We start from the raw sequence: 26993 nt of genomic DNA on the forward strand, positions 1-26993 counted from the left end.
CGACAACTACTATGATTATTATTTGACCATGCTGGTCATTTATGAACATTTTAACATCTTGACCATGTTCTGTTATAATATCCATCCTGCACAGCCAGAAGAGGACTGGCCACCCCTCATAGCCTGGTTCCTCTCTAGGTTTCTTCCTAGGTTTTTGGCCTTTCTAGGGAGTTTTTCCTAGGGAGTTTTTCCTAGCTACCGTGCTTCTTTCACATGCTTTGCTTGCTGTTTGGGGTTTTAGGCTGGGTTTCTGTACAGCACTTTGAGATATCAGCTGATGTACGAAGGGCTATATAAATAAATTTGATTTGATACATACATATATAAATAAAAATAACACACACACAACCTTTCAAAAGTTTGGGGTCACCTAGAAAATGTCCTTGTTTTTGAAAAGCAAATTTTTTTGCCCATTAAAATAACATCAAATTGATCAGAAACAGTGTAGACATTGTTAATGTTGTAAATGACTATTGTAGCTGGAAACGACAGATTATTTTATGGAATATCTACATAGGCGTAGAGGCCAATTATCAGCAACCATCACTCCTGTGTCCTAATGGCACGTTGTGTTAGCTAATCCAAGTTTATCATTTTAAAAAGGCTAATTGATCATTAGAAAACCCTTTTGCAATTATGTTAGCACAGCTGAAAACTGTCATTCTGATTAAAGAAGCAATAAAACTGACCTTCTTTAGACTAGTTGAGTATCTGGAGCATCAGCATTTGTGGGTTCGATTACAGGCTCAAAATGGCCAGAAACAAAGAACTTTCTTCTGAAACTCGTCATTCTATTCTTGTTCTGAGAAATGAAGGCTATTCCATGTGAGAAATTACCGAGAAACTGAAGATCTCGTACAATGCTGTGTACTACTCCCATCACAGAACAGTGCAAACTGTCTCTAACCAGAATAGAGAGAGTGGTAGGCCCCGGTGCACAACTGAGCAAGAGGACAAGTACATTAGAGTGTCTAGTTTGAGAAACAGATGCCTCACAAGTCCTCAACTGGCAGCTTTATTAAATAGTACCCGCAAAACACCAGTCTCAACGTCAACAGTGAAGAGTCGACTCCGGGATGCTGGCCTTCTAGGCAGAGTTGAAAAGAAAAAGCCATATCTCAGACTGGCCAATAAAAAGAAAAGATTAAGATGTGCAAAAGAACACAGACACTGGACAGAGGAAGATTGGAAAAAAGTGTTATGGACAGACAAATCTAAGTTTGAGATGTTCGGATCACAAAGAAGAACATTCGTGAGACGCAGAAAAAAATGAAGATGCTGGAAGAGTGCTATGACACCATCTGTCAAGCATAGTGGAGGCAATGTGACAGTCTGGGGATGCTTTGGTGGTGGTAAAGTGGGAGATCTGTACAGGGTAAAAGGGATCTTGAAGAAGGAAGGCCATCACGCCATTTTTCAACACCATGCCATACCCTGTGGACAGCGCTTAATTGCAGCCAATTTCCTCCAACAACAGGACAATGACCCAAAGCACAGCTCTAAACTATGCAAGAACTATTTAGGGAAGAAGCAGTCAGCTGCTATTCTGTCTATAATGGAGTGGCTAGCACAGTCACCGGATCTCAACCCTATTGAGCCGTTGTGGGAGCAGCTTGACCGTATGGTACGTAAGAAGTGCCCATCAAGCCAATCCAACTTGTGGGAGGTGCTTCAGGAAGCATGGGATAAAATCTCTTCAGATTAGAATGCCAAAGGTTTGCAAGGCTGTAATTGCTGCAAATGGAGGATTCTTTGACGAAAGCAAAGTTTAAAAGGACACAATTCATATTTCAATTAAAAATCATTATTTATAATCTTGTCAACGTCTTCACTATATTTCCTATTTATTTTGCAACTCATTTAATGTATGTTTTCATGGAAAACAAGGACATTTCTAAGTGACCCCAAACTTTTGAACAGTAGTGTATATAAAGCAAAGTACAATGTGCCCAATCGCAAACCCCTAATCTGCCAAGCAACAGTAGACCAGCATACAGTGCAGCCTTACTTGGTCCTACTTTCTGGAAGGGTTCCACTGGCTCCTCCTCCTTGACATCTTCCACAGGTCCTAGAACAACCTGCTCGTATGGGTCTGGGGTGAAAGGGGGGCGACAAAGATATATGGAGAGAAAGATGTCAAGTTAATTGACAGAGGTTACTTTATTTAAAGCAGCAGTAATCATGATAGTGGAAGTTAATGAAGTCTGTTTTTAGGGCAACAATGATACTTATGCTTACATGCTGACCACACCGCTCTCATCGCATGCGCGAGCGTTACAAAATAAATGTACACATGTTATTCAATCATGGCACCCAAACTGCTCGCGCGGGCCAACAAGCGTCTGCGTTGCCAGGCGCTAAAATAGAAGTTGCTTTTATTTGTGACGCAGAACGCGATGCAAGTCCTGCCTCTCCCACTCCTTATTGGCTTTTGGAAGCATATACACACATGCCATCTCCTCATTGGTCATACCCACGTGGGTGATTGATAGATGAACTTGAGATCGGTTGTGGTAATGCACCTTATTATGAAAGTTGCCAATCGTCATATAAAGTCCAAAGAAGAAAAAGCCTGGAAGGAGGAGCGATGACTAGAAACGATTCGGCTGACCGTTTGATGTGTGGATTAATTGTCGGAGTAGAGGACCTTATGCATTTCAGGTAAAATAACTCAATGTTTAGGACATTAGCTAGTAACAAAGCTAGCAAAGCTAGCTAGCTAAATAGGACAAATTAGCTAGCAACTGCAAGGTAGCTAGCTAAATTGCCATAAAAGTTCAATGCTTTTCAACCAGTCTCCAAATTAATATAATTGGCTCAGAGTTTATTTTGATATTTCAACCTGCGTGTTGTGATCGCGTTTGGTGTGGGGGGAACAAAATCAATTTGCGGATGCACGCGTCCGGTATGGTGTACAGTACATTTCCATAACAGGATAATTTGGATAGCCACGTTAGCGTCGCCATCAGGTAGATGCTAGGAAGCAGGCTAGGCAGTGCTAGGTATTAACAGCCAATCCACTAGGGTCTGGAAAACCTTCAAATTAGTGTATTTGGCTTTTTCAGCAACACCGTTGCAGACAGATGTATAAATCGAGCATACAGCCATGCAATCTCCATAGACAAACATTGGCAGTAGAATGGCCTTACTGAAGAGCTCAGTCACTTTCAACATGGCACCTACATAGGATGTCAAATTTCTGCCCTGTTAGAGCTGCCCCGGTCAACTGTAAGGGGTGACAGGTTGGAGCATTGGGCCAGTAACCGAAAGGTTGCTGGATCGAATCCCCAAGCTGACAAGGAAAAATCTGTCATTCTGCCCCTGAACAAGGCAGTTCTCACTGTTCCCCAGTAGGCTGTCAATGTAAATAAGAATTTGTTCTTAACTGATTTGCCTAGTGAAATAAAGGTAAAAAATTTAAAAAAAAGTTGCAACACTCTCTACCGAGTTCCAAACTGCCTCTGGAAGCAATGTCAGCACAAGAACTGTTCGTCGGGACCTTCATGAAATGGGTTTCCATGGACGAGCAGCCACACACAAGCCTAAGATCGCAATGCCAAGCGTCGGCTGTAGTGGTGTCAAGCTTGCCGCCATGGGACTCTGGGGCAGTGGAAACGCGTTCTCTGGATTGACGAATCACGCTTCACCATCTGGCAGTCCGACGGACAAATCTGGGTTTGGCAGATGCCAGGAGAACGCTACCTGCCCCAACACATAGTGCCAACTGTAAAGTTTAGTGAAGGAGGAATAATGATCTGGGGCTGCTTTTCATGGCTCGGGCTACACCATGGTTTCCCCCACACCTTAGTTCTATTGAAGGAACATCTTAAGGGTTCAGCATACAATGACATTCTAGACGATTCTGTGCTTCCAACGTTGTGGAAGGCTCTTTCCCGTTTCAGCATGAGAATGCCCCCGTTTACAAACCAAGGTCCATACAGTAATGGTTTGTCGATATCTGTATGGAAGAACATGACTGGCCTCCAAAGAGCTGACCTCAACCCCATCGAACACATTTGGGATTAATTGGAATGCCGACTGCAGTGCCAGGTCTAAGGCAGAACAAACAACCATTCGAATCCAAACAGACAAAGAATAGAAAAGGCCTAGTAGGAATGCAATAATGGAGAGTAAATGAGAAGAGGGTAGGTAGTCAGTTACCGTCCACAGCGTGCAGGTCGCGGTGCTCCTGGAAGCAGCTGTAGTATTTGTACTTCTTCCCGCAGATGTCACAGGAGTAGCGGAAGCTATCTGCATTCGGATACACAGAGATCGCATTGTCTGGTCTGTGGCACACTGGCATTCAATGACATCACATCCCGGTGGTCATAGCCTAGCGCACAGCACCGATTTGTTTCATATCACTCAATAAGGTATAAAAACCAGTGGATGGTTTGCTGTGTTATGGGTCCATCGACTTTGCTTGCGTGTAGTGTTGGCATTTTGTACAGGAAGAATATGAAGTATTGTTTTTGGATGTGACCTATTCTCTTACTAGGGATGGAATCAACACAGTTGAGTATTGCAGTATTTTTGACAACATATTGAGTCTATGACTCAAAGTACAGATTCTCAAAAAGGTTTAAATTGCCAGGTAATTAATATTAACTAGCGCTAGTTGGCTGTACCTGCGCCAAGACTTAGCTTAAGACCTAGCTTAAGACTCAATCTTCTTCTTAAAAAAAAAAAAAGTTAAATGGTGAGATAAAATGCTTTCAGCACTTATTACCATGACTCCCAGCATTTATTATTGCTCTCTCTTGTACCTGATAAATTGTGATATGATAGGTATTGCCATTCTGTATGTATCGGCACCAAAATATCGTGATAATATTGCATCAGGAGGTCTCTTGCAATTCCCAGCCCTGTCTTACTGGGAAAACTATTAAGATGGTGTTGTGGATAGGGCTGGATGATATGGCCTAAAAATCATATCTTATTTCCCCCCCCCAAACTTATGGGCGATTCACAATACATATGTCGATTTTTTTGTAATGTTCTCTCTAAATAAGCTTTACTGTACAATTAAAAAGGTCAAATACACTACATTTCAAACAGTCAGGAATAATCTATTGAATTCAGGGCTTGTGACATTATATAGGGTGAATATAAGCCTTCCACAACCATAAGACCCACTCATAATATATATATTTTTAATCACAATACAGTAGTTTAACCTGATTTTTGCAATGATCACCGATCTGGCTTTCAAGTCGGTCTACGAAAATGACCTTTTTGTTACAAATTCAACCAGAACCATGCATAGTGCACATTCACTAATAATGACAAACTTTTTATAGAAGGCATTATAGAAAATGAGCACAGGTCTCAAACAATCTTTCAAGCACAAGCCCACGAGCTAGTGAGTAGCCAGCTAACCTTCATGTTTCAAGTTTAGCCAACTTGGATCTATTTGCACACCCTTCTGTCCGTCTCCAACTGTTTGAACAGCATGCTGGCCTGTCCACTTTGTTCAGATGTTAAAATCAAGTGGCTTAGCTACCTTATTTCTCAGAATGAGAATGAGTTGCCAACTCCTTATATAAAATGTTTTATGCTTATTGCTCATTTATAAAAACAGACTAGACAGCTAGTATAAGAATCCTTTACTAAAATGCTGCTAGCGGTACGTGGTACCGCAATGGGCACAAGACAAACTGAGCATTGATTTTACAGAATCAAATGTTGATTGATACTACTGTTATAGTGGTGTCTGCTCTGCGAGCAATTTAAGGAGTTGAGACCCAATAAAAAAGGGTACGGTTCGAAAAGGTAACTTCTCTATTACAGTAAAATAATGTCTGTGTTTGTGTCCATGTGACCCATTCTGTTGGACCAAACCTACAATGCAAATAGCAAGCTGAAACCGCTTGTCAGAGGTGAAGAAGTGATCAACTTTGTTGTGAGTGGCAGGGGCTTGTTGTGTGTGTGTGTGTGTCTGTCTTTTAACAGAGAGGAAGAGGTTTCACTCTCGCCAAAATCTGTCCAAAACAAGCCCAATGCGTTTCTATGGGTTTATTTTGGACATAAGCTTGTCGCCTGCCTTCCCACCTTTGGGACAATGACTCCCCTTGTTAGGGCGGAGACATGAGCATCTCATCATTATATATAGATCTCTGGTGTAAATCGGAGGATGAAGGTGCAAACAGTAAAGGCCTTCCGAAATGGACCTGTTCCGAAATGGACCTGGTGCTTTTTCACCCGGACCCGATATGCATAAATACATTTTATCAATATTTTGAGCGTTTATATAATTTTGTTGATTTTCAGGGGGTGCTGCAGCACCCTCAACACCCCTACGACGATTGACAATGCTGATGGCAAAGCAACACAACACTTATAGTGGAGCTGAAGTGTAAGGGACAATGAAGTTGTCAGTCATACAGTAAGTAGGCTTAAGCATCTGGAATCTGCTTTGTGGCTGCCTGAACATACAGCTGAAATTTTGTCCCAAAGCCAACCCTTAATTCACATTGACTTTAGTGTTCCTTCCATTTTTTTATGTGCATTAGCAACTCACAACAAAAAAGAAACCTAGCCAAGTGATCACAGCTCTTCTCCCTACATTCTCTTTTCCCTCAGTTACGAGTCTCATTCAATACGACCACTGCATTCCTTGCCAAATCACGACAGATTTATCAATCTAGGGACATACTTTGTTTCATGTTTAACAAAAGCCAATCCACCAAGTATAAGCTCACAAATCAAATACAAGGCAAAAAAAATGTAAATACAGGCCAAATGCAGGTATCTACTGGTTAAAAATGGAAGGATTTTAGCTTCCTAATGCTGTTAAACTATGTCTCAACTCCCATTATAGAAAGGGAATAACACTGTGTTGAAACAGGAGTAAAAGGTGAAGAGTTTTTGATGAGAAAGACGCACCCGTTTCAGTAGTGAGTCGCGGCTGAAATGGCACTTGCAGTCCTTCAATTAGAAAATTACCTCGCAACTCAAGTAGGCCAATGACAGTGGCTGCATTTCAACTATAATAATTTCTGTAATTAACACTTTTTTCCAACTGTTAATGACAATGTGCTTATAGAATTTTAAAGATGCATATCCTCTCTTACTAACCTTACAGCAATAGTTGCGTTAGGTATTAAGGCTGGGCGGTATGCAGATTTTCAATTCATCATACTGTCCTTCTCTCATACCGGGATATACGTCATTACCAGCTTAGTACACAAGGGGGCACCAAAACATTGGACGTCTATTACCAGAATGCTACCAAGTAAGAGCAAATTTCAATAGAGGCTGCTAGCAAAATATTCTAACAAGCGCAAATGAAAATAAAGAAATTGCAAAGACCGATAATACAGCTCATGAAGTTATACACACACACACACACACACACACGTATACATAAACTCAGCAAAAAAGAAACGTCCTCACTGTCAACTGCGTTTATTTTCAGCAAACTTAACGTGTAAATATTTGTATGAACATAACAAGAGTCAACAACTGAGACAAATTGAACAAGTTCCACAGACATGTGACTAACAGAAATGGAATGTGTCCCTGAACGGGGGGGGGGGGGGGGCTCAAAATCAAAAGTCAGTATCTGGTGTGGCCACCAGCTGCATTAAGTACTGCAGTGCATCTCCTCCTCGTGGACTGCACCAGATTTGCCAGTTCTTGCTGTGAGATGTTACTCCACTCTTCCACCAAGGCAACTGCAAGTTCCCGGACATTTCTGGAGGGAAATGGCCCTCACCCTCTGATCCAACAGGTCCCAGACGTGCTCAATTGGATTGAGATCCCGGCTCGTCGCTGGCCATGGCAGAACACTGACATTTCTGTCTTGCAGGAAATCAGCCATACTGCTCGTTCTGTGCGTAATGGCATTGTCATGCTGGAGGGTCATGTCAGGATGAGCCTGCAGGAAGGGTACCACATGAGGGAAGAGGGTGTCTTCCCTGTAACGCACAAAGTTGAGATTGCCTGCAATGACAACAAGATCAGTCCGATGATGCTGTGACACACCACGCCAGACACTCCACCTCCAAATCGATCCTGCTCCAGAGTACAGGCCTCGGAGTAAAGCTCATTCCTTCCACGATAAACGTGAATCCGACCATCACCCCTGGTGAGACAAAACCGCAACTCATCAGTGAAGAGCACTTTTTCCCAGTCCGTTCTGGTCCAGCGACGGTGGGTTTGTGTCCATAGGCAACGTTGTTGCCGGTGATGTAAGGCAGGTCTGGTGAGGACAACAGGCCTACAAGCCCTCAGTCCAGCATCTCTCAGCCTACTGCGGACAGTCTGAGCACTGATGGAGGGATTGTGCGTTCCTGGTGTAACTCGGACAGTTGGCCATCCTGTATCTGTCTCGCAGGTGTGATGATCGGATGTACCAATCCTGTGCAGGTGTTGTTACACGTGGTCTTCCACTGCGAGGACGATCAGCTGTCCATCCTGTCTCGCTGTCTTAGGTGTCTCACAGTACGGACATTGCAATTTATTGCCCTGGCCACATCTGCAGTCCTCATGACTCCTTGCAGCATGCCTAAGGCACATTCACGCAAATGAGCAGGGACCCTGGGCATCTTTCTTTTTCGCTAGAACAGCGTTTCCCAAACTCGGTCCTGAGGACCGTTTTTGTCCTAGCACTACACAACTGATTCAAATAATCAAAGCTTGCTGATTAGTTGATTATTTAAAAATCACTTGTGTAGTGCAAGGGCAAAAACACAAATGTTTGGGGAATGCTGTGCTAAGGCAACGGGCCTGCCTGCTCTGCGAAGAGGAGGGAGGAGCAGACTGAGGGGGTCGAGAACAGAGAGGAAAAGAAATCAAGAGAGGCAGCTGTACAAATAACTCACCCAAAGGGCTTTGACTTCTAAAACACAGCAGAAAGCTAAGACAATATGATGCACAATCACATTATTTCAGCCACTTACTCATAATTAACTAGCAAGTTAAATTTAGGGGTCGTGTTAATGCAGAATTTCGCATTTTTCACAACAACAAAAAAAAGAAAAGAAAAAAGACCAACCAAGAAATATATTGCTGCGTTTTGTAAAAGCACATGTAAAATGCTTCTTATTGTAATTTCTACTCGGAATCAGACTCAATTCATGGTTCAGTTGCACTTCTAAACTCACAAATGCGTATTCTATCAGCAGACAGCACTGACTGATGTGTAGCCAGCCTACTTTTCACCGGTAAAATGCAAGATTAACTTTAAGGAAATGTAGCTGGCTACATTCTTTCTATGATAAACAAGACCTTGCTAATTCATTAAGAATTTACGTGTGGCTGCCAGCCAAACAGCGTTGCACTTTATTGTCATCGGATGAAAATGATGCTATTTTTTGCCGAATGTGTTGCACTAATGCATTTTCTTTGAAGAAAAACTATAGCTGCACGTCCCTGATCACTCTATTAATAAAAAAATATAGATATTAAAAATTTTTTAAAAAACACTACACAGCTGGACACACCTGCTCCTGCTTTCTCCCATTGTGTTATTTACAAACACACACACGTGACTGGCTCAACTGTTCTGGGGAACTACAGTAAGCTTCATAATGTCAAATAATGAAAAACGCACCCTTTTTTTGGGGTAGATGAACGCAATCTGCTTTCTCCTAGTGTATGCACAAGTTGACTGCAGGTATTAACTTAAAAAGTAGCTATAAATATTAAAATGTATTGAAATCTTTGAAAAACTTGTTTTAAATGGTATAGAAAAACATACCCATGGCTATTTCCAAATACCTCGGTATACCGCCCAAGCCTACTTGTTATTTTTTCCCCATTTGTGAGGATGGTGTACCTTTTTGATAACTGCACTGTTATTAACATTTTGTGGGGGGACGACATGGTTTTTCAGTGAGGGATTTTTTATTAACGTTAACTATTCAATTTCATTTAAACGTTCACAACCCTAGTGTGCATACACATTCGTGTACTCACTGTTGGGAGTTGGTGGTGCCCCCTCTCCTGGCATGCTGTCGGACTCTGCGGGGGGGGGGGGGGGGGGGGAGATAGACAGGCACATGCATAAGAGATCTGCTGTTGGCGTGGCACAAACGCTTAACAGCTTGACTCACTCAGATCTCTCACACACACAACATTTGGCATTGATCACATGAAAGATAATGGATTCAGAAAGGAAAGTAGGGACTACTTGAAAAGTATTAGCAGATGAATGCAGCTGACAAGTTAGAGGGCAACTCCACCATTTTAACTTCACCATACCACTGTCTAAATATGGGAAATCCCCACAGTTCTATGTTTTGTAGAACAAAATATAAAAGTAAAATGGTTCTACCCAATGACATCAAAAGTTAAAACAAATTTTCAAACACTGATTTTCACGGTGACGTGGGGAGCAAAAAAATACCCTCCATCTGGCTAGAAACTCGTTGGGAGGTTTTGAAAATCACACGCCCTTTCTTGTTTCAGCATGACAATGCCCCTGTGCACAAAGCAAGAGCCATACAGAAATGGTTTGTTGAGATCGATGTGGAAGAACTTGACTGGCCGGCACAGAGCCCTGACCTCAACCCCACCAAACCCCTTTGGGATGAATTTGAATGCCAACTCCGAGCCAGGCCTAATCGCCCAACATCAGTGCCTGACCTCACCAATGCTCTTGTGGCTGAAGGAAAGCAAGTCCCAGCAGCAATGTTCCAACATCAGGTGGAAAGCCTTCCCAGAAGAGTGGAGGCTGCTGTTATAGCAGCCAAGGGGGGGGGACCAACTCCATATTAATGCCCATGATTTTAGAATGAGCTGTACGACGAGCAGGTGTCCGCATACCTTTGATCATGTAGTGTATCAAACAATTCCCATGTCGCCACACAAAGAAGCCTTAGTGTTTCAGGGTAGGCCTTCCTTACCTCTGTGTGCACGGACATGTGTTTGAAAGCAGTTGTAGTACTTGTATTTCTTCCCACAAATCCCGCAAACGTAGGAGCCTGTATGAGAGAGGAAAAGCAAAATAGAGAGCGCTGCAAAAGCTACAAGAGTTAACGGCATCGATAACATTGGTGTGTAACATGAGACTTAACTAAGACAAACCTTGTGCAATCATTTAAGACTGTAAAATAGGTGACCAGTCCTGATTCACATGTATTTATCAATACATTACATGGTCAGACAGTTACGACATAATGTCCTAATAATTACCTTTTCTTCTAAATAGGTACAGAAATGTACCGTTTTCCTAGCATGTAATTTCACAGTAAATACCAGCTGAGATAGTTAATATTCAATGTCAGGATGCCAGTGTGAATGAGGGCAGGCTGTGAATGGGGTGAGGTAGCTAATGACAGGTGCAAAACAGTTTTGTGTAACGAACCCAGATGTTGGGACTAGGTAAAAAGGAAGCAGCTGAGATGAGGACATTTGCATGGCCGGGTGCAGGTGCACAGGTTTGGAAGAAGACAGATACAGAGGGAGAAGTTAAAACGACAGGTGCATGATGGAGAGAGTGGATGCGTTCGATTTGCATCACCCGTTTTTCCATCATGGTCTAAAATGTGCAAACTCCAACAACCTGGAGCACAGACGGCAATGCAAAATGAACATGCCCATTGTGTGTGGAGTGGGAGGTGACATGTTGGGGGGGGGGGGGGGGGGGGGGGGGGTCGTACCCTGGGTCTGGTCATTGCGCGACCTTCCTCCTCCTCCTCCTCCTGCTGCTGCTGCTCCTCCTCCTCCGAGGACCACACAGATCTCGGCTGGCACATCTTTCCCGTTACTGGCTCCCTGAATGTCAGGCTCCTTCTTTAACGTGACCGGGACAGTAAGGGTGGCGGTGGTAGGGGAGGGGCCATCTGGGACTCCACCCCCCGCGTCAACCTGCTCCTGTCCAGGATTGGTGGGCACCTCCTGAGCACTCATGGCTGACTGCTCAGGGCCAGCGCTCCTGGGACTGTGAGTGAGTGCAACAGACAGCCAGGCAAAAGGTAGGAGAAGGAGGACGAAACAAAACAAGTCAGAATTACTAATACAACTCTCAAGAAACAGCAGCCTTCCTTTGAAACGGGTGCAGTTCAAATACAGCAAGGGATAACATCAACAAATGTTACTCTGACAAACCATCTCTTTAGCCAGTTCTAAAGCAAGGCACTTGACACTCAGACTGCCATATGCCTGTCCAAGGTATATCAAAACGTTAGAGGTAGTCCGGCATACCAATGAGAGAAAGTGCAATTTAATGGGTTTATAAATTGTCTCCATAAGGACATTATTTAGGACATTGCCTAGTTAAATACATTTTAAAAACAAACAATATTTCAATACCATATCTCTACTCGAGACAAATGTTGTTTGTCCAAAATAGGAGGGGAATAGATGGGAGATATGCATTATTACCCATTATCTGCCCTACAGTGCAGTGCTTCATTTTGTATGGGTGACCTTATGACAATAAATCCACAGCACCCAGGTGTTCTAATTCCAGAAAAATCCAAATTACCCAGCCTTCTACAGTAAGTACCACTGTACACTAGGACTATAATGAGGGGCTCAAATAAAGTAAAAAGCAACCAAGCAAAACAGAGTTATAACCAGGATGACAGATTTTTGGTGTAAAGAGAAATGACCTTTCATGGGCAACACCTTTTCTTGGAAGGGATAACTGATTGACATTGGCACTAATGACTAAAACAGATCATAGTTACATGGACAGCTGTTGTCCCCAAAAATACAGCATTGCTATGTTTGTTTGTCACCCTAAATATGATTGTGCAGAACTTTCAGATTCCTAAGCTGTGGAAGGAGTATTTTTGGATGGCAATGAGTTAGTCAGGAGTTACTTAGAAAGCTGCAATATCGTAAAAGGGTATTGGTTCAATAGAATGATGTGTGGTAGGAGGGAAGAAGCTCATTGCAAGTAGGCTAGTCATTAAAACCTTAAACAATTCCCAGTTACTCCAACTTTGTTAAATATTAATTTAAAAAAAAGGTGTTACCTGCTCCATTGTTTCATGCCCCATTTCTGCAATCTAGCCTACATTGGTTTGTCGTGGTAGGGAAAACGTTCCTAATCTGCTAGAGAAATGGCAGAACCTCCATGTTTTTCATATCAGCATGGGTGCAACAGTTTAAGGGGCTGATGCTATACTAACCTCATATAGCATTAGAATAAATGCAAAACGATTAACCACCTCAGACATCTATTAGCCTACTTGATAAAATGATGCATGCAAAGAAATATAGCTAGCCGACAATGTAAATATTGGAAATTCTAATCTCCCTCAAAAGAGGCCAATTCAACAAGCCTGGGCAGATTGGAGGCCATAAAAGCTAATTTGGGAAGCGAAGGGAACGGCTGAGTGTTCATTTCAGCAGCAGCCATGTCACGGCCATGCGCCATGTTGGGTTGGAAATTATGACAAGAGCTTTTTTTTTCTTTTTTTTTTTTTTACAAAAACAGCCCCATCAGGAACAGGTGGGGGCAGGAAGCTACATGGAGGGGAATATCAGCCGAGAGGAAAAAGCAGAAAAGTGAAATCCCTCTCAGAGCTGGACATGATTGGATTTCATACCCTAATGGCAGAATGTGATTAATTTCTCCACAAAATTCCTTTTAGCACACGTAGGCATTAATGCTTTGCTGCTTGGTCGGCTGCTATGCAATTGTGAGTTAGCCCAGTCTATTTGCGTTTGCTTCTGTGCTGGAACCACCATGTAATAAATCTAATCAAGCTTGTGAAATCTCATGGTGGAAAGCAAACAAACCACATTTTACAAAACATTATGCCATTTCAGGGAATTTCTCTCATAAGCCACACAATGAGTTATTTTCACCTGCATATATAAATATGAGAAATAACCTAATTTATAGGCCTCATGTAGGCCTAATTTGGTTATTCCATTTCATCACTGTTTAAATAATTCCATCACATAACTAGAGGCATGATAGTCACATTACATTTGTTCCTCTACATTCAAAATGGAGGATTTAGACCTCTTGCTATTCACATTATGGAATTTGACAATATCCTTTCCAAGATTCAATATCAGGAACAAAAACATACCACAGAATGTGTCCAAATAATCTAATGCTGTGAAACAGAATTGAAGCTAACTCCAACATGGTGTCGGTAAGCACACTGAACACAGCCTGGAAATAGCATTCATGGACATAGACAAATGAATTCTGGGATGGCAAGGCAGCATTGATCCCCCCCTCCCCCCCAATTTGGTTGAAATGGATGAAAAATCAATCAATGGCCAAAAGGTCAGGTATTGAGCACATTTATCATGCCTTAGTACAGCCCATTACATAAGGTTTTGCTAAAATGGAGACTAAAAAAGGTAAATTCACCCTGAGAGGAGAAAAAGGGAATCAAATGAATACTAAAGAATTTACCCATTCAAATTATTGAACAAATGCTTGCTTTGGGCTTCTAACTAGGTCAAATTCTGTCAGGAATCTCAGAATTTCGATGAATTGTTTTGGCACCCATAGAACGTTTCCATTGAGTATAACTCATGTATATAGAATGGATACCCTGCAAACAAAATGGCTTGCTATATCTTTTATTGAATTGAAAATGTGAAACAACCATCTTTTATTGATCATAAATTATTTCTGTTGTATCTATAAAAAAATCCCCATCAATGTTTTTCAACCTTGTTTTGACAAAACGCCAATGATATTCCTATTTAATAAAACGTTGAAATAAATATGTCATGGTTAAAATGTTTCTATTTCATGGCTGATAGAAAAAATGGCCATGAAATAGGAACACACATGACCAGATCCTTCTGAAAATGTATTAACAAAATAAATAAACATGTGAGGCCCCTGGCAATTCCCAGCCCTAATACAATAGTCATTTGAACATTTTATTACAAACTGAAATTCCTTGGATAAAAGCAGCATTAATACAAGCTGAAGGTTTTTTGGGGGCAATAGGCACTGTGTGTATGTGAGACAGCATGTTATGAAAATAGTTTAGCTTGAAACTAAACCATTTGAATAGACTGCTTTCCTTAAGATTGAGGGCAGTGGTTCAGTTAATGTCATTGCATGGATATTAAACATATTGTGCTGGACTACAGCCCTAAGCGAATCAGTCTCAATGCTAGCGATGTCGGAAAGGTCAACATTGGAGGGGAACTAAATAAATTAATATTTCTAACAGTACTGATTTGTCAAGATACTTTAGAAATACTAGGCAATATGTGGAAAGTACATGGGCTAATACCAGAACAAATTACAGTGCCTTCAGAAAGTATTCATACCCCTTAACTTCTCTAGGTTAGGGGGCAGTATATTGACATCCGGATGAAAGGCGTGCCCGTAGTAAACTGCCTGCTACTCAGGCTCAGAAGGTAGGATATGCATATTATTTGTAGATTTGGATAGAAAACACTCTAGTTTCTAAAACTGTTTGAATGATGTCTGTGAGTATAACAGAACTCATATGGCAGGCAAAAACCTGAGAAAAATCCAACCAGGAAGTGTGGAAATCTGAGGTTTGTAGTTTAAGTGATTGCCTATACAGTATACAGTGACTTAGGGTTAATTTTGCACTTCCTAAGGCTTCCACTAGATGTCAGTCTTTAGAACCTTGTTTCATGCTTCTAATGTTACTGTGGAGAGAATAAGAGCGGACTCAACAAGTGGACTGCCTGAGGCCAATGAGTTGTTTACTGCGAGATCACGCAGGCGCGCCGTTCCTTCTTTTTCCTCTGTAATGAATACGCTATTGTTCGGTTGGAATATTATCGAATATTTATGATAAAAATACCCTAAGGATTGATTGTAAACATCGTTTGACATGTTTCTACGAACGGTAATGGAACTTTGACTTCTCGTATAGGGTTTTGCGCTCGCGCATCGTGCCTTTGGAATAGTGATCTGAACGCGCGAACAAAAACGGTATTTGGTCATATAGAGTTTATCGAACAAAATGAACATTTCTTATGGAAGTGGGAGTCCTGGGAGTGCATTCCGACGAAGATCAGCAAAGGTAAGTGAAGGTTTATAATACTATTTCTGAGTTATGTTGACTACAGAACTTGGCGGGTAACTGTATAGCTTGCTTTGATGGCTGAGCTCTGTACTCAGAATATTGAACAATGTGCTTTCGCCGTAAAGCTATTTTGAAATCTGACATAGCGGTTGCATTAAGGAGAAGTGTATCTATAATTCTTTCAATAACTGTTGTAAATTTTATCAACGTTTATGATGAGTATTTTTGTAAATTGACGTGCTCATTCACCTGGAAGTTTTGGAGGCAAAACATTTTCTGAACATCACGCGCCAATGTAAAATTGGGTTTTTGGATATAAATATGAACTTTATCAAACAAAACATACATGTATTGTGTAACATTGAGTCCTGGGAGTGTCATCTGATGAAGATCGTCAAAGGTTAGTGATTACTTTTAGCTGTATTTCTGGTTTTTGTGACGCCTCTCCTTGCTTGGAAAATGGCTGTGTGGTATTTCTAGCTAGCGTCCCACATACCCCAGAGAGGTTAACTTATTCCACATTTTGTTAAGGCCTGAATTCTGGATTAGATAGATGTTTTTTCTTACCCATCTACACACAATGCCCCATAATGACAAATTGAAAACATGTTGAGAAATTTGTGCACATTTATAGAAAATGAAACACAGACCTATTCACACCCCTGAGTCAATACTTTGTAAAGCACCTTTGGCGGTGATTTATAGCTTTGAGTCGTCTTGGGTATGTCTGTTTAACCTTTTAGGGACAGACGTTCCGCTAGCGGAACGCCTCACCAATATCCAATGGTAGAGCGTGGCGCGAAATACAAATACCTTAAAAATGCTATAACTTCAATTTCTGAAACATACGACTATTTTACACCATTTTAAAGACAAGACTCTCGTTAATCTAACCACATTGTCCGATTTCAAAAAGGCTTTACAGTGAAAGCAAAACATTAGATTATGTCAGGAGAGTACCCAGCCAAAAATAATCACACAGCCATTTTCAAAGCAAGCATATATGTCACAAAAACCAAAACTACAGCTAAATGCAGCACTAACCTTTGATGATCTTCATCAGATGACAACCCTAGGACATTATGTTATACAATACCTGCATGTTTTGTTCAATCAAGTTCATATTTATATCAAAAAACAGCTTTTTACATTAGCATGTGATGTTCAGAACTAGCATACCCACCGCAAACTTCCGGTGAATTTACTAAATTACTCATGATAAACGTTCACAAAATACATAAATTATTTAAAGAATTATAGATACAGAACTCTTTTATGCAATCGCGGTGTCAGATTTTAAAATAGCTTTTCAGCGAAAGCACATTTTGCAATATTCTGAGTAGATAGCCATCACAGGCTAGCTAATTTGACACCCACCAAGTTGTGCTCACTAAACTCAGAATTACTATAAGAAAAATTGGATTACCTTTGCTGTTCTTTGTCAGAATGCACTCACAGGACATCTACTTCAACAACAAATGTTGTTTTGGTTCCAAATAATCCATAGTTATATTCAAATAGCTCCGTTTTGTTCGTGCGTTCAGGTCACTATACGAAGGGTGACGCGCGAGCGCATTTTGTGACAAAAAAATTCAAAATATTCCATTACCGTACTTAGAAGCATGTCAAACGCTGTTTAAAATACATTTTTATGCTACTTTTCTCGTAAAATTCCCATAGCATTCCCATAGCATGATGCTGCCAGCACCATGCTTCACTGTGCTTCAGCACAGTAAGGACGGTGTTAGGCGGATGATGAGCTGTGCCTGGTTCTCCAGACGTAGCACTTTGCATTCAGGCCATTGACATTTTTGTCTCATCAGACCACAGAATCTTATGCCTTATGATCTCAGTCTTTCACATGCCTTTTTGCAAACTCCAGACGTGCTGTCATGTGCCTTTTTCTCAGGAGTGGCTTCAATCTCGACTGCATAGCCCAGATTGGTGAAGTGCTGTAGAGACTGTGGTCCTCCTGGCAGGTTCTCCCATCTCAGCCAAGGAACTCCACTTCTGTCAGTGGTCATTGGGTTCTTGGTCACCTCCCTGACCAAGGTCCTTCTTTCCCAGTTTAGTCAGATGGCCAGCTCTAGGCAGAGTCTGGGTAGTTCCATAATTTTTCCATTTCCCACTGACTGAGAAAACTGTGGTCTTGGAAACTTTCAATACTCTAGAAATTGTTTTATACCCTTACCCAGATATGCCTCATCACAATTCTCAGAGATCTATGGACAGTTCCTTGGACTTCATGGTACGGTTTTTGCTCTGACATGTACTGTCAACTGTGGAACTTACATAGAAACACACCTGTCTTTCTAAATCATGTCCAAACAATTTAATTGGCTTGACTCCAATCAAGAGTGCAGAGACATCTAAAAGGACGATGAAGAGAAATTGGATGCACTGGACCTCAATTTGGAGTGTCATAGCAAAGGGGTGTGAATACTTATGTAAATTAGATCAATACATTGGTTTGCTATATTCCTGCTATGCAGAGGGGAGTATCAGAGTAGAATATTATCTGCCACAGGGATGAACAAATCCTATTTCAGCCTGAATGCTTTCCCCCCTCTCCTTAAAATCAGAAGCACATTTTCCTAGCCTCCTCTGTGTAATGTCTCTCAAAATTGCTTCCAACCAACGATTTCAAAAAAGCAATAATGCAGAGAAATGGGAGAATATCCCCCCCCCCCCCCCCCCCCTCCTACATTTCCTTCTATTAGCCGGAAAGGTATAGAAACAGAACTGCGTCAACTCTTGAAATTACATCCGCATGCAGTCCGAAACCCCATAAAACCTTTTCAATTTATATGTTAATGCTGTGAATTAAAATTTAATAACTAGATATTGAAAAGTGGCCTTGAATTATACAAAAAATAAATCCTGAAAGAGCAGCCCTAAAATTTGAAATTCAGGGCAGCATCCGGTCTGCCGCTAAGCCCTTGCACACTGGCAGATTTTTTTTATTTTAGTGAAAATCTAAATTGCAGTGCAGTCTGAGGTCTGGTAAAGCTGCTCCTTTGTGATTTATGGATTCATTAGAGCAAGAGAAGACCCCCCCTTCACAGAAATGAGATTTTCCCTTTGTAAAAAATGTATATATTTTTTAAAGGCAAATTGAGCTCTGAAACATTTAGAAAACTGACAAAAACACCCTATGTGCATATAACCACAAAGACGGCCCTTAAATCATCTTTGCTGCAGCAATTGAACGTCCCTGTGCATTATTCATGAGACCAATAAGGTCCATTTTAAGTAGAGAAGGGGAGGGAAATATGCACAGAATGCACATATTCCACCAAATGCCAAAAGCTCTTCATGTAGCCGTCCAAACCTGAAATACCATCCTGCTGGCCCTAATTTGAGTGGTATCATTTTCAGAGATTTATCAGGACAACGATGCTTATATAAGGAAGGTAAATATTGATACATTTAGCAGATTTGGACGGAAGCCCAAAAAATAAACACTATCAACTACAATTGCTTAACTTTTTCAGCTCTCAGCAAGAACATCAGAAGGATTACATCTATCTGCATTCCAACAAGGTCTACTGACCGACAGGTATGCCTACATAATGTTTGTGACTGCACTCTAGACAATAGAAATAAATGACACCAAGTCCTTGCTAGTGATATATGGTCTAGGGAGGCCTTCATGTATTGTTATGAACTGACAAGATGGTTTACTATCTCGTTGTCCATCTTTCTTTCCAGACCTATTGAGTTGTTTTAATTGGGCTGGTAGATATTTTTTGGTTCACAAGCAGACCAGGACATCCTACCTCTTGGTGATCAGTGCCTGAAGGTGCAAACAGCCCTGTCCTGCTCAGTCTTCGGTCTCCCCTCTTGCAGAGTCCCGCAAGCCAGTGTGACCTGGTTGGGGAGAGTGTTTAGGTCTGAGAAGGTGTCAAACTACTATGAATCCACACACAAAAGTTAATAAAATAAAGAAACCCTGGTGTTCTATCTTCTACATTGTAAAATAGTGAAGACATCAAAACTACGAAACATATGGAATCATGTAGTAACCCCCCCAAAAAAAGTGTTAAATCAAAATATATTTTATATTTGAGATTCTTCAAAAGTAGCCACCCTCTGCCTTGACAGCTTTGCACACACTTGGCATTCTCTCAACTGGCCTCATGAGGTAGTCACTTGGAATGCATTTCAATGAACAGGTGTGCCTTGGTAAATGTTAATTTGTGGAATTTCTTTCCTTCTCAATGCGTTTGAGCCAATCAGTTGTGTTGTGACAAGGTAGGGGGGTATACAGAAGATAATATGGACTTGGTATTTTACCAATAGGGTTATGGCAAGAACAGCTCAAATAAGCAAAGAGAAATGACAGTCCATCATTACTTTAAGACATGAAGGTCAGGCAAACCAAAAACAAAAAAAGTAGTCGCAAAAACAATCAAGCGTTATGATGAACTGGCTCTCATGAGGACCGTCACAGGAAAGGAAGACCCAAGTTGCGGTCAAAACACACCCTATCCCCTCAGCCCTCAAATTAAGGGGACACTTCTGATGACGTATCATGACGTCTGACGAGTATACACTTGTAGGGCAAGGGAAGAGGGAAGGAAGGAATGATAAATAAAAATGGACCACCCTTTGCCGTTAATTCGTAATTCGTCCATCCCGCGATGATTGTTTTTTCAGCTACCGGTAGCTTGTGGGTGCTTTATATGCACTACAGTCAATTATGAATGCAGGTCTACTTATAGTAAATATACGCCTACTGTATGATAGCTAGCAAATGAATTAGCTAACTAACATTAGCCTGCCTAGCTGGAACTTCAAGGAAAACGTTTTATTTCTACAATTTCCAAAAGATGACCAAACAAAAACATATTTACTTTTTACGAGACGTGTTTGTGCCGTCATGTGCATTAGTAGCACAATTTAACTTATTTGCATTTGTTTTTACTTACACTTGTATGTTGACTTCTCCATTGATGTTGTTTACGTTTCGCTGACTTTTCTTAGCGGATGTACAATCGTCACAAACTAAATTATGGGGAGTTTCAGGCCCCGGAGAGAACATAATTGTACACTCGCAAAGCCGACTAAAAACGAGGGCTGAGGGGCATACGTTGCAATTTCCATTGCTTGGCTAATCATTTGGACCGCCCTCCAAGATGGCAACAGGGATTCCCCAAGGGCATAAGGCGAGGGTAAGTGGACAAGGGTGTGTCTTTTAAGTGTTTGGACCGCAGCCCCAGAGTTACCTCTGCTGCAGAGGATAAGTTCATTAGTTACCAGCCTCAGAAATTGCAGCCCAAATAAATGCTTCAGAGTTCAAATAACAGACACATCAACTGTTCAGTGCAGACTGCGTCAATCAGGCATTCATGGTCAAATGGTTCCAAAGAAACCACTACTAAAGGACACCAATAAGAAGAGACTTGCTTGGGACAAGAAACACAAGCAATGGACATTAGACTGGTGGAAATCTGTCCTTTGGTCTGATGAGTCCAAATGTGAGATTTTTGGTCCCAACCATCCTGTCTTTGTGAGACACAGTAAGTGAACAGATGATCTCCACATGTGTGGTGCTCACCGTGAAGCATGGAGGTGGAGTGATGGTGCTTTACTGGTGACACTGTCGTGATTTATTTAAAATTCAAGGCACACTTAACCAGCATGGCTACCACAGCATTCTGCAGCGATACACCATTCCATCTGGTTTGAGCTTAGTGGGACTATCATTTGTTTTTCAACAGGACAATGACCCAACACACCTCCAGGCTGTGTAAGGGCTATTTGACCAAGGAGAGTGATGGAGTGCTGCATCAGATGACCTGGCCTCCACAATCACCCGACCTCAACCCAATTGAGATGGTTTGGGATGAGTTAGACCGCAGAGTGAAGGAAAAGCAGCCAACAAGTGCCCCACATGTGGGAACTCCTTCAAGACTGTTTGAAAAGCATTTCAGGTGAAGCTGGATGAGAGAATGCCAAGAGTGTGCAAAGGTAAAGGGTGGCTACCTTGAAGAATCTCAAATATATTTGATTTGTTTAACACTTTTTTGGTTACTACATGATTCCATGTGTTATTTTATAGTTTTGAGGTCTTCACCATTATTCTGCAATGTAGAAAATAGTAAAAATAAAAAAAAACTTGAATGAGTAGGTGTGTCCAAACTTCTGAGACTGGTACTATATGTGCCTTTCACTTCAATGCAACCTTCGTCCAAAGCAAATCCTAAATGCATTTTATTACTTGGCTGCTCTGACATTTAATAATAAATAATAATAAACATTCTGTCATTCATACATTCATGCTCTTCTTTTAAAAACATGGAATTTCCTAATGTAATTCATAGCCTGCATTTGATTACACTGAATGTGGAGGGAAAAGGTCAGGGTTCCAATTTAGCATACACACCAAATAAATTCCACCAACACTTCAAATTCATACTACAGTTCTGAAGGTCAGCTTCAAAATTAACAAAGTAAAATGGCTCGGCCAGATCTACTTACAATGACAAACCACGCAAGACAGAAAATTGTTTCGCGTCTACAAGATTGTAAAAAGCAGAGATTGGTAATGATTGTTTTTCCTTTTCTTAAAATGTGTCACCTCTGTCCTCCTCTGCATTTGTCCTCTTTCGTGTACTGTTCCCTTTTGTTTGGTCAGGGTTTTCTTCCCCCCTAAGTTTAGACGCATAACAAGTCCAGTGCATTCCTTGTTTACCATGTTTCACCATTTGAGCAGGCCATGAATTCGCTCTATCATTTCTCAAAATACACAAAAAACTAATTGAAGATGACCAACCTTTACCTTTCAAACAATGCATTTCTATTGTTTATTGCAAAGGGAATTCTTATAGAAAAATCTTAGAATGGGAGACATGCAGAATCTCTTGAATGTACAGTGGTGTTTTCCATCTCTTTACCCTCTCTTCTAATGTACATCTAAGGGCTTAGATATGTCTTTAATAGTATGGAAATGCACAACAAGCCGACAGATTAGGCTGATTGTTACTTTATTCGGTAGCCTACTAAACACCTCTTCACAGTTACCAGCAACATCAGAGAGGATGTTAGTAGTATTAAAGCCATATTATAAACTGGGTGGTTCGAGCCCGAATGCTGATTGGCTGACAGCCATGGTATATCAGACCGTATACCACAGTATGACAAAACAATTATTTTTACTGCTCTAATTATGTTGGTAACCAGTTTATAATTGCAATAAGGCACCTCGGGGGTTTTGATATGTGGCCAATATACCACGGCTAAGGGCTGTGTCCAGGCACTTTGCATTGCTTTGTGCGTAAGAACAGCCCTTAGCTGTGGAAAATTGGCCATATACCACACCTCCTTGGGCCTTATTGCTAAAATCTACCATTTCAACAGCCAGGCCCTGCCTGCCACTGTTTGGTAAAGCTGGGTGGGACTGGGTAAATGTAACCACTCAAATGCATCTAAGCTGTAGAAACAAGGATTAGTTCTAAACTGATTTTGAAGCTATAGCCTACATTGTTGTCAAATGACAAACACATCAACAATGGATAAATACGGCCTAGATCTTGGGTTATGATTGGGCAACAGTTTCACTGTAATATAATGAATTTATAATTGATTATTTTAAGTAGGAGCCTGCTAATTAGTAAAGTATTTGAATTATGGACATAGTTACTATTAAACAAAATAGTCCAAACTGAGATAAGACGTTAAAATGAGTTGACACACCCTGATTCAAACTGTAGCCAACTCCTATCGTTGCTCTAACGGGTCCATAACTAACAGTCAAGGGACCTTATCATTGGCTACCAATGTAGCCTATTTTATTATTTTTTTAAACACGTTCGACAAAAAAAAAGTCACAAAACTAAAAGGTTCGAATACAATGCTTAAACAAGCCAAATTAATTGGAATTTCTTAATTTCACAAAATAACCGCCAACAGGTGGCGCCAATTTCAAAATGAAATGAATTTAAATCCTACAACCATTTTGAAAACAGAAGTAGAAATTATATTCGAAATGGGAAAATTCTTCATATCGACCGATTGAAACGGAACCAAATAGCCTACCTTCGCTTTAACACAACAAACACTGACGACTCAATTGATGTGATTATAGAATGTGAGAGAAATTTGAAGCAAAATTCCCAAAACATGGCTGCAAGGTTGTGTTTTCAGATTGTTCTTCGTCCTTCATTTAACCACCACTGCTCATTTCCCACGCGCTTTTAAAGCTACATTTAACAAAGTATCACTAGGTTAATTAGCCAGTGTAGACAACTGAGTTTATTCAAACTTTCTTCGAAATCGCTGTCTAAAATCAACAGATTATTTGCGACGGAAACTAAAGCCAGCACCCTTGCTTTTGATAAAGCTCACCAAACATGCATTAGCGTGAAAACCAATGGTGAAAACACACACCCTCACTTATTATGAAGACAGAGTCGAGAAAACTATCAACAACCGCGGCCTGTATAAAATTTACAAATTTTGGATTTGTAAATCAGAAAAAACGATTAAGAATGGTTTGACGTTACCTCCCAAAATGATGCAGCACATGCGAGTAGGATAGCTCGAGCTCCAAAATCCTCCTCGGACACCAAAGGTGACTGCACAACTAGCGCTTTGAAATACAAATTAGTTATTAATTCTCAAATTATCTCAACTAAAACTGCTTTATTTTCAAGATTGCAACCTTGACATCTTCCGGCATGAACCCGGGTGTATGATTGTGTTGACGAAGGTGCAGGCTAGTCCGCCCAGGCTCAGCTTTTGCAGTATTCAGGGTAGGCTATGCGTTGCGGTTTCTCCAGTGGAAATTTTCGCCGTCCGCCATCATACAAGGACAGATTCCGAAATTGCTACGCCTGCTAGTTATATCAAAATGATTCTGGGCAGAGTGAAAAAAGGTCGAACGACCGTAAAGTTGCGCAGGGAATTAGAGACTAGAAATCACATGCAGAATAACATTTCTGCATCTAATAATGTGAAACTTGTATTGGAGTTGAAACAAGTAACAGCTTCATGACACACATGATTACAAATGATGTTGAATATTCTAAATATTCTGTGAATTGCACCCTTTGTCCATGTATTTCCAAAAGATAGTCTATAAATCCATAAAACAGATGAGGATATTATGTTGTATATTTTGTCACTCACGCCATTTTTTTATTCAATAAAGTTGGCTATGTCTGAAATAAATATATATCTATATATATATATAATTCAGACATACATACACACGTATGTGTAGTGATGTATTTTTTCACTGCTGTTGAAAAAAAACATACTATTAGCTTGCTAGGCTAATGAAACTAGATGAGAATTGCTGACTTCTTGGTTGGCCAACACTTTAGAAGATTTCCAATTCAAAGAGTATGCTGACCCTGCATTCATAACCAAGTGGGAAGGTGGTATTTGTAACATATGACTGAAATATCCACTTGAACGCCCCAACTGGTAATTACATCCCTGAGCTCCGACTTCTCCCCAATGCTGACATCACCTACTAAGGAATTTACCTTGATAACAGCATTTTTGGCAGTTAAATGCAACACAATATTATTTATAAAAAGCAATATATTAATATTGTTTTTGAACACCATTTTTTTTTTTTTTACAAGCATGTACTTTTAGTTGATGAATGACAGCTTGTCCAAAGCCAAACTGCATTACTCAACAAGTTTAAAGCATGTGAATGCATCCAACTGGTAATTTCCACCTTCCCACTTAGTTATGAATGCTGCATTAGTTTCAGTCCAAATGAGGCTAAGTACATTTACAAATACATTTTAGTCATTTAGCAGACACTCTTATCCAGAGCAACTTACAGTAGTGAGTGCATACATCTTCATTCATACTGGTCCCCCATGGGAATCAAACCGACAACCCTGGCGTTGCAAGTGCCATGCTCTACCAACTAAGCCACACACGAATGTACAAGGATAGTAGGCCTAGGCTGTGCTGCAAAATATTGTGTGCTTTAAATGCCAGGATGTCATGCTCATAGGGCTTTGTAATATACCAGCCAAGTCATGCCTAGCCGGGAATTCGCTGCATACTTCAGGAACTAACTGAAATAAAACCCAATTTAACAATAGGCCTACCCTTTACACAAAAAAATGTATAGCCTATTATGGCACTATATAGGCCTATTATTGTTATTATTACTAATGCACATTGTTTTATACCACAGCATTGTTAAAAACTTGATTTCACCATTGTGTGATCAACTGATCTGTTTCTGTCTTTTCCCATTCCCTCTCTCCCAATCCCTCACTTTTTCCTCTACCTCTGAGGGCTTTTATTTGCAAAATGAAGAATAAAATAGACCTAAAAGCATTGGGCCTAAAAGTACTATGCCTGCCCCAACAGTACTTACAGTACAATATTTACAATAAACATGACAAATAAACTGAAACCAATCAATTCCATAATTTTAAATATGCATGCTTTCAGATTCAGTTTTCAAATTCAGTTCTCTAAATTCAAATTCAAAACCATAGGCAACATCCTGGGCGTATTGCATTCAAACCCTGGAATTAATGCAATATCGACCATATTGAAACTGAGTATATACATTTAATTGAATTTGAATATTAAAATTACTTGTTAAAACAGAATGCAATATTCATTCAGTTAATTAAGTTTCAAATCATGAAATACAAGTTCAATTTATTAACTTAATGATTAAATTTGCGCATAACAAATTTAAAATTACTAAATTCAATTTATGTATCCAAGCACTGAACTAATTTAGCAAGGCCTCAGTAAGTGGAGCGTTCCTCTGCACAGGCGTTGCTGATGCCTGTTACATCTTACAACGCCTGGAAGGTATTTTAGGTAGCAGCTAACCACATCGTATCGATCAGTCAGTTGATGACACAGTCAATGAAGTGGCACACAACCATTGGTTGATGCATGCAACATCTGAGCAGGGGAACGCAACTATTGCCTTAGTAATCGCAACAGCAGGAACAACCCAACCTTCCCTGCCTGGCCACTACAGGGGTGTAATCATTACTCCAAACTGTTGAAAAAAGGTCCCTCTCGTTTGCTGAACCTGTTCAATAGAAA

The 26993-nt window shown here is 40.7% G+C and overlaps 1 protein-coding gene across 6 annotated transcripts in view; it reads right to left on the reverse strand.

Moving 5' to 3' along the window:
- Positions 1 to 24822, reverse strand: part of LOC106565929 (zinc finger protein 618) — a 42224-nt gene extending 17402 nt beyond the window's left edge. The window contains exons 1-7 of one of the 6 annotated variants that reach the window (XM_082955356.1): positions 24452 to 24822; positions 19724 to 19814; positions 11607 to 11887; positions 10851 to 10928; positions 9922 to 9966; positions 4162 to 4251; positions 2009 to 2092 (exon numbers count right to left, since the gene is read on the reverse strand). In XM_082955356.1, the coding sequence (XP_082811482.1) occupies positions 2009 to 2092; positions 4162 to 4251; positions 9922 to 9966; positions 10851 to 10928; positions 11607 to 11856 (547 nt within the window). In that variant the 5' untranslated portion in view covers positions 11857 to 11887; positions 19724 to 19814; positions 24452 to 24822. The remainder of the gene's footprint in view (positions 1 to 2008; positions 2093 to 4161; positions 4252 to 9921; positions 9967 to 10850; positions 10929 to 11606; positions 11888 to 19723; positions 19815 to 24451) is intronic. The other 5 variants (XM_082955352.1, XM_082955353.1, XM_082955354.1 and 2 more) reach the window with 5 other exon arrangements.
- Between the last annotated feature and the right edge of the window lie 2171 nt (positions 24823 to 26993).

The sequence above is a fragment of the Salmo salar genome, chromosome 01 (assembly GCF_965601325.2).
Source record: "Salmo salar chromosome 01, fSalSal1, whole genome shotgun sequence".
NCBI lineage: Eukaryota > Metazoa > Chordata > Actinopteri > Salmoniformes > Salmonidae > Salmo > Salmo salar.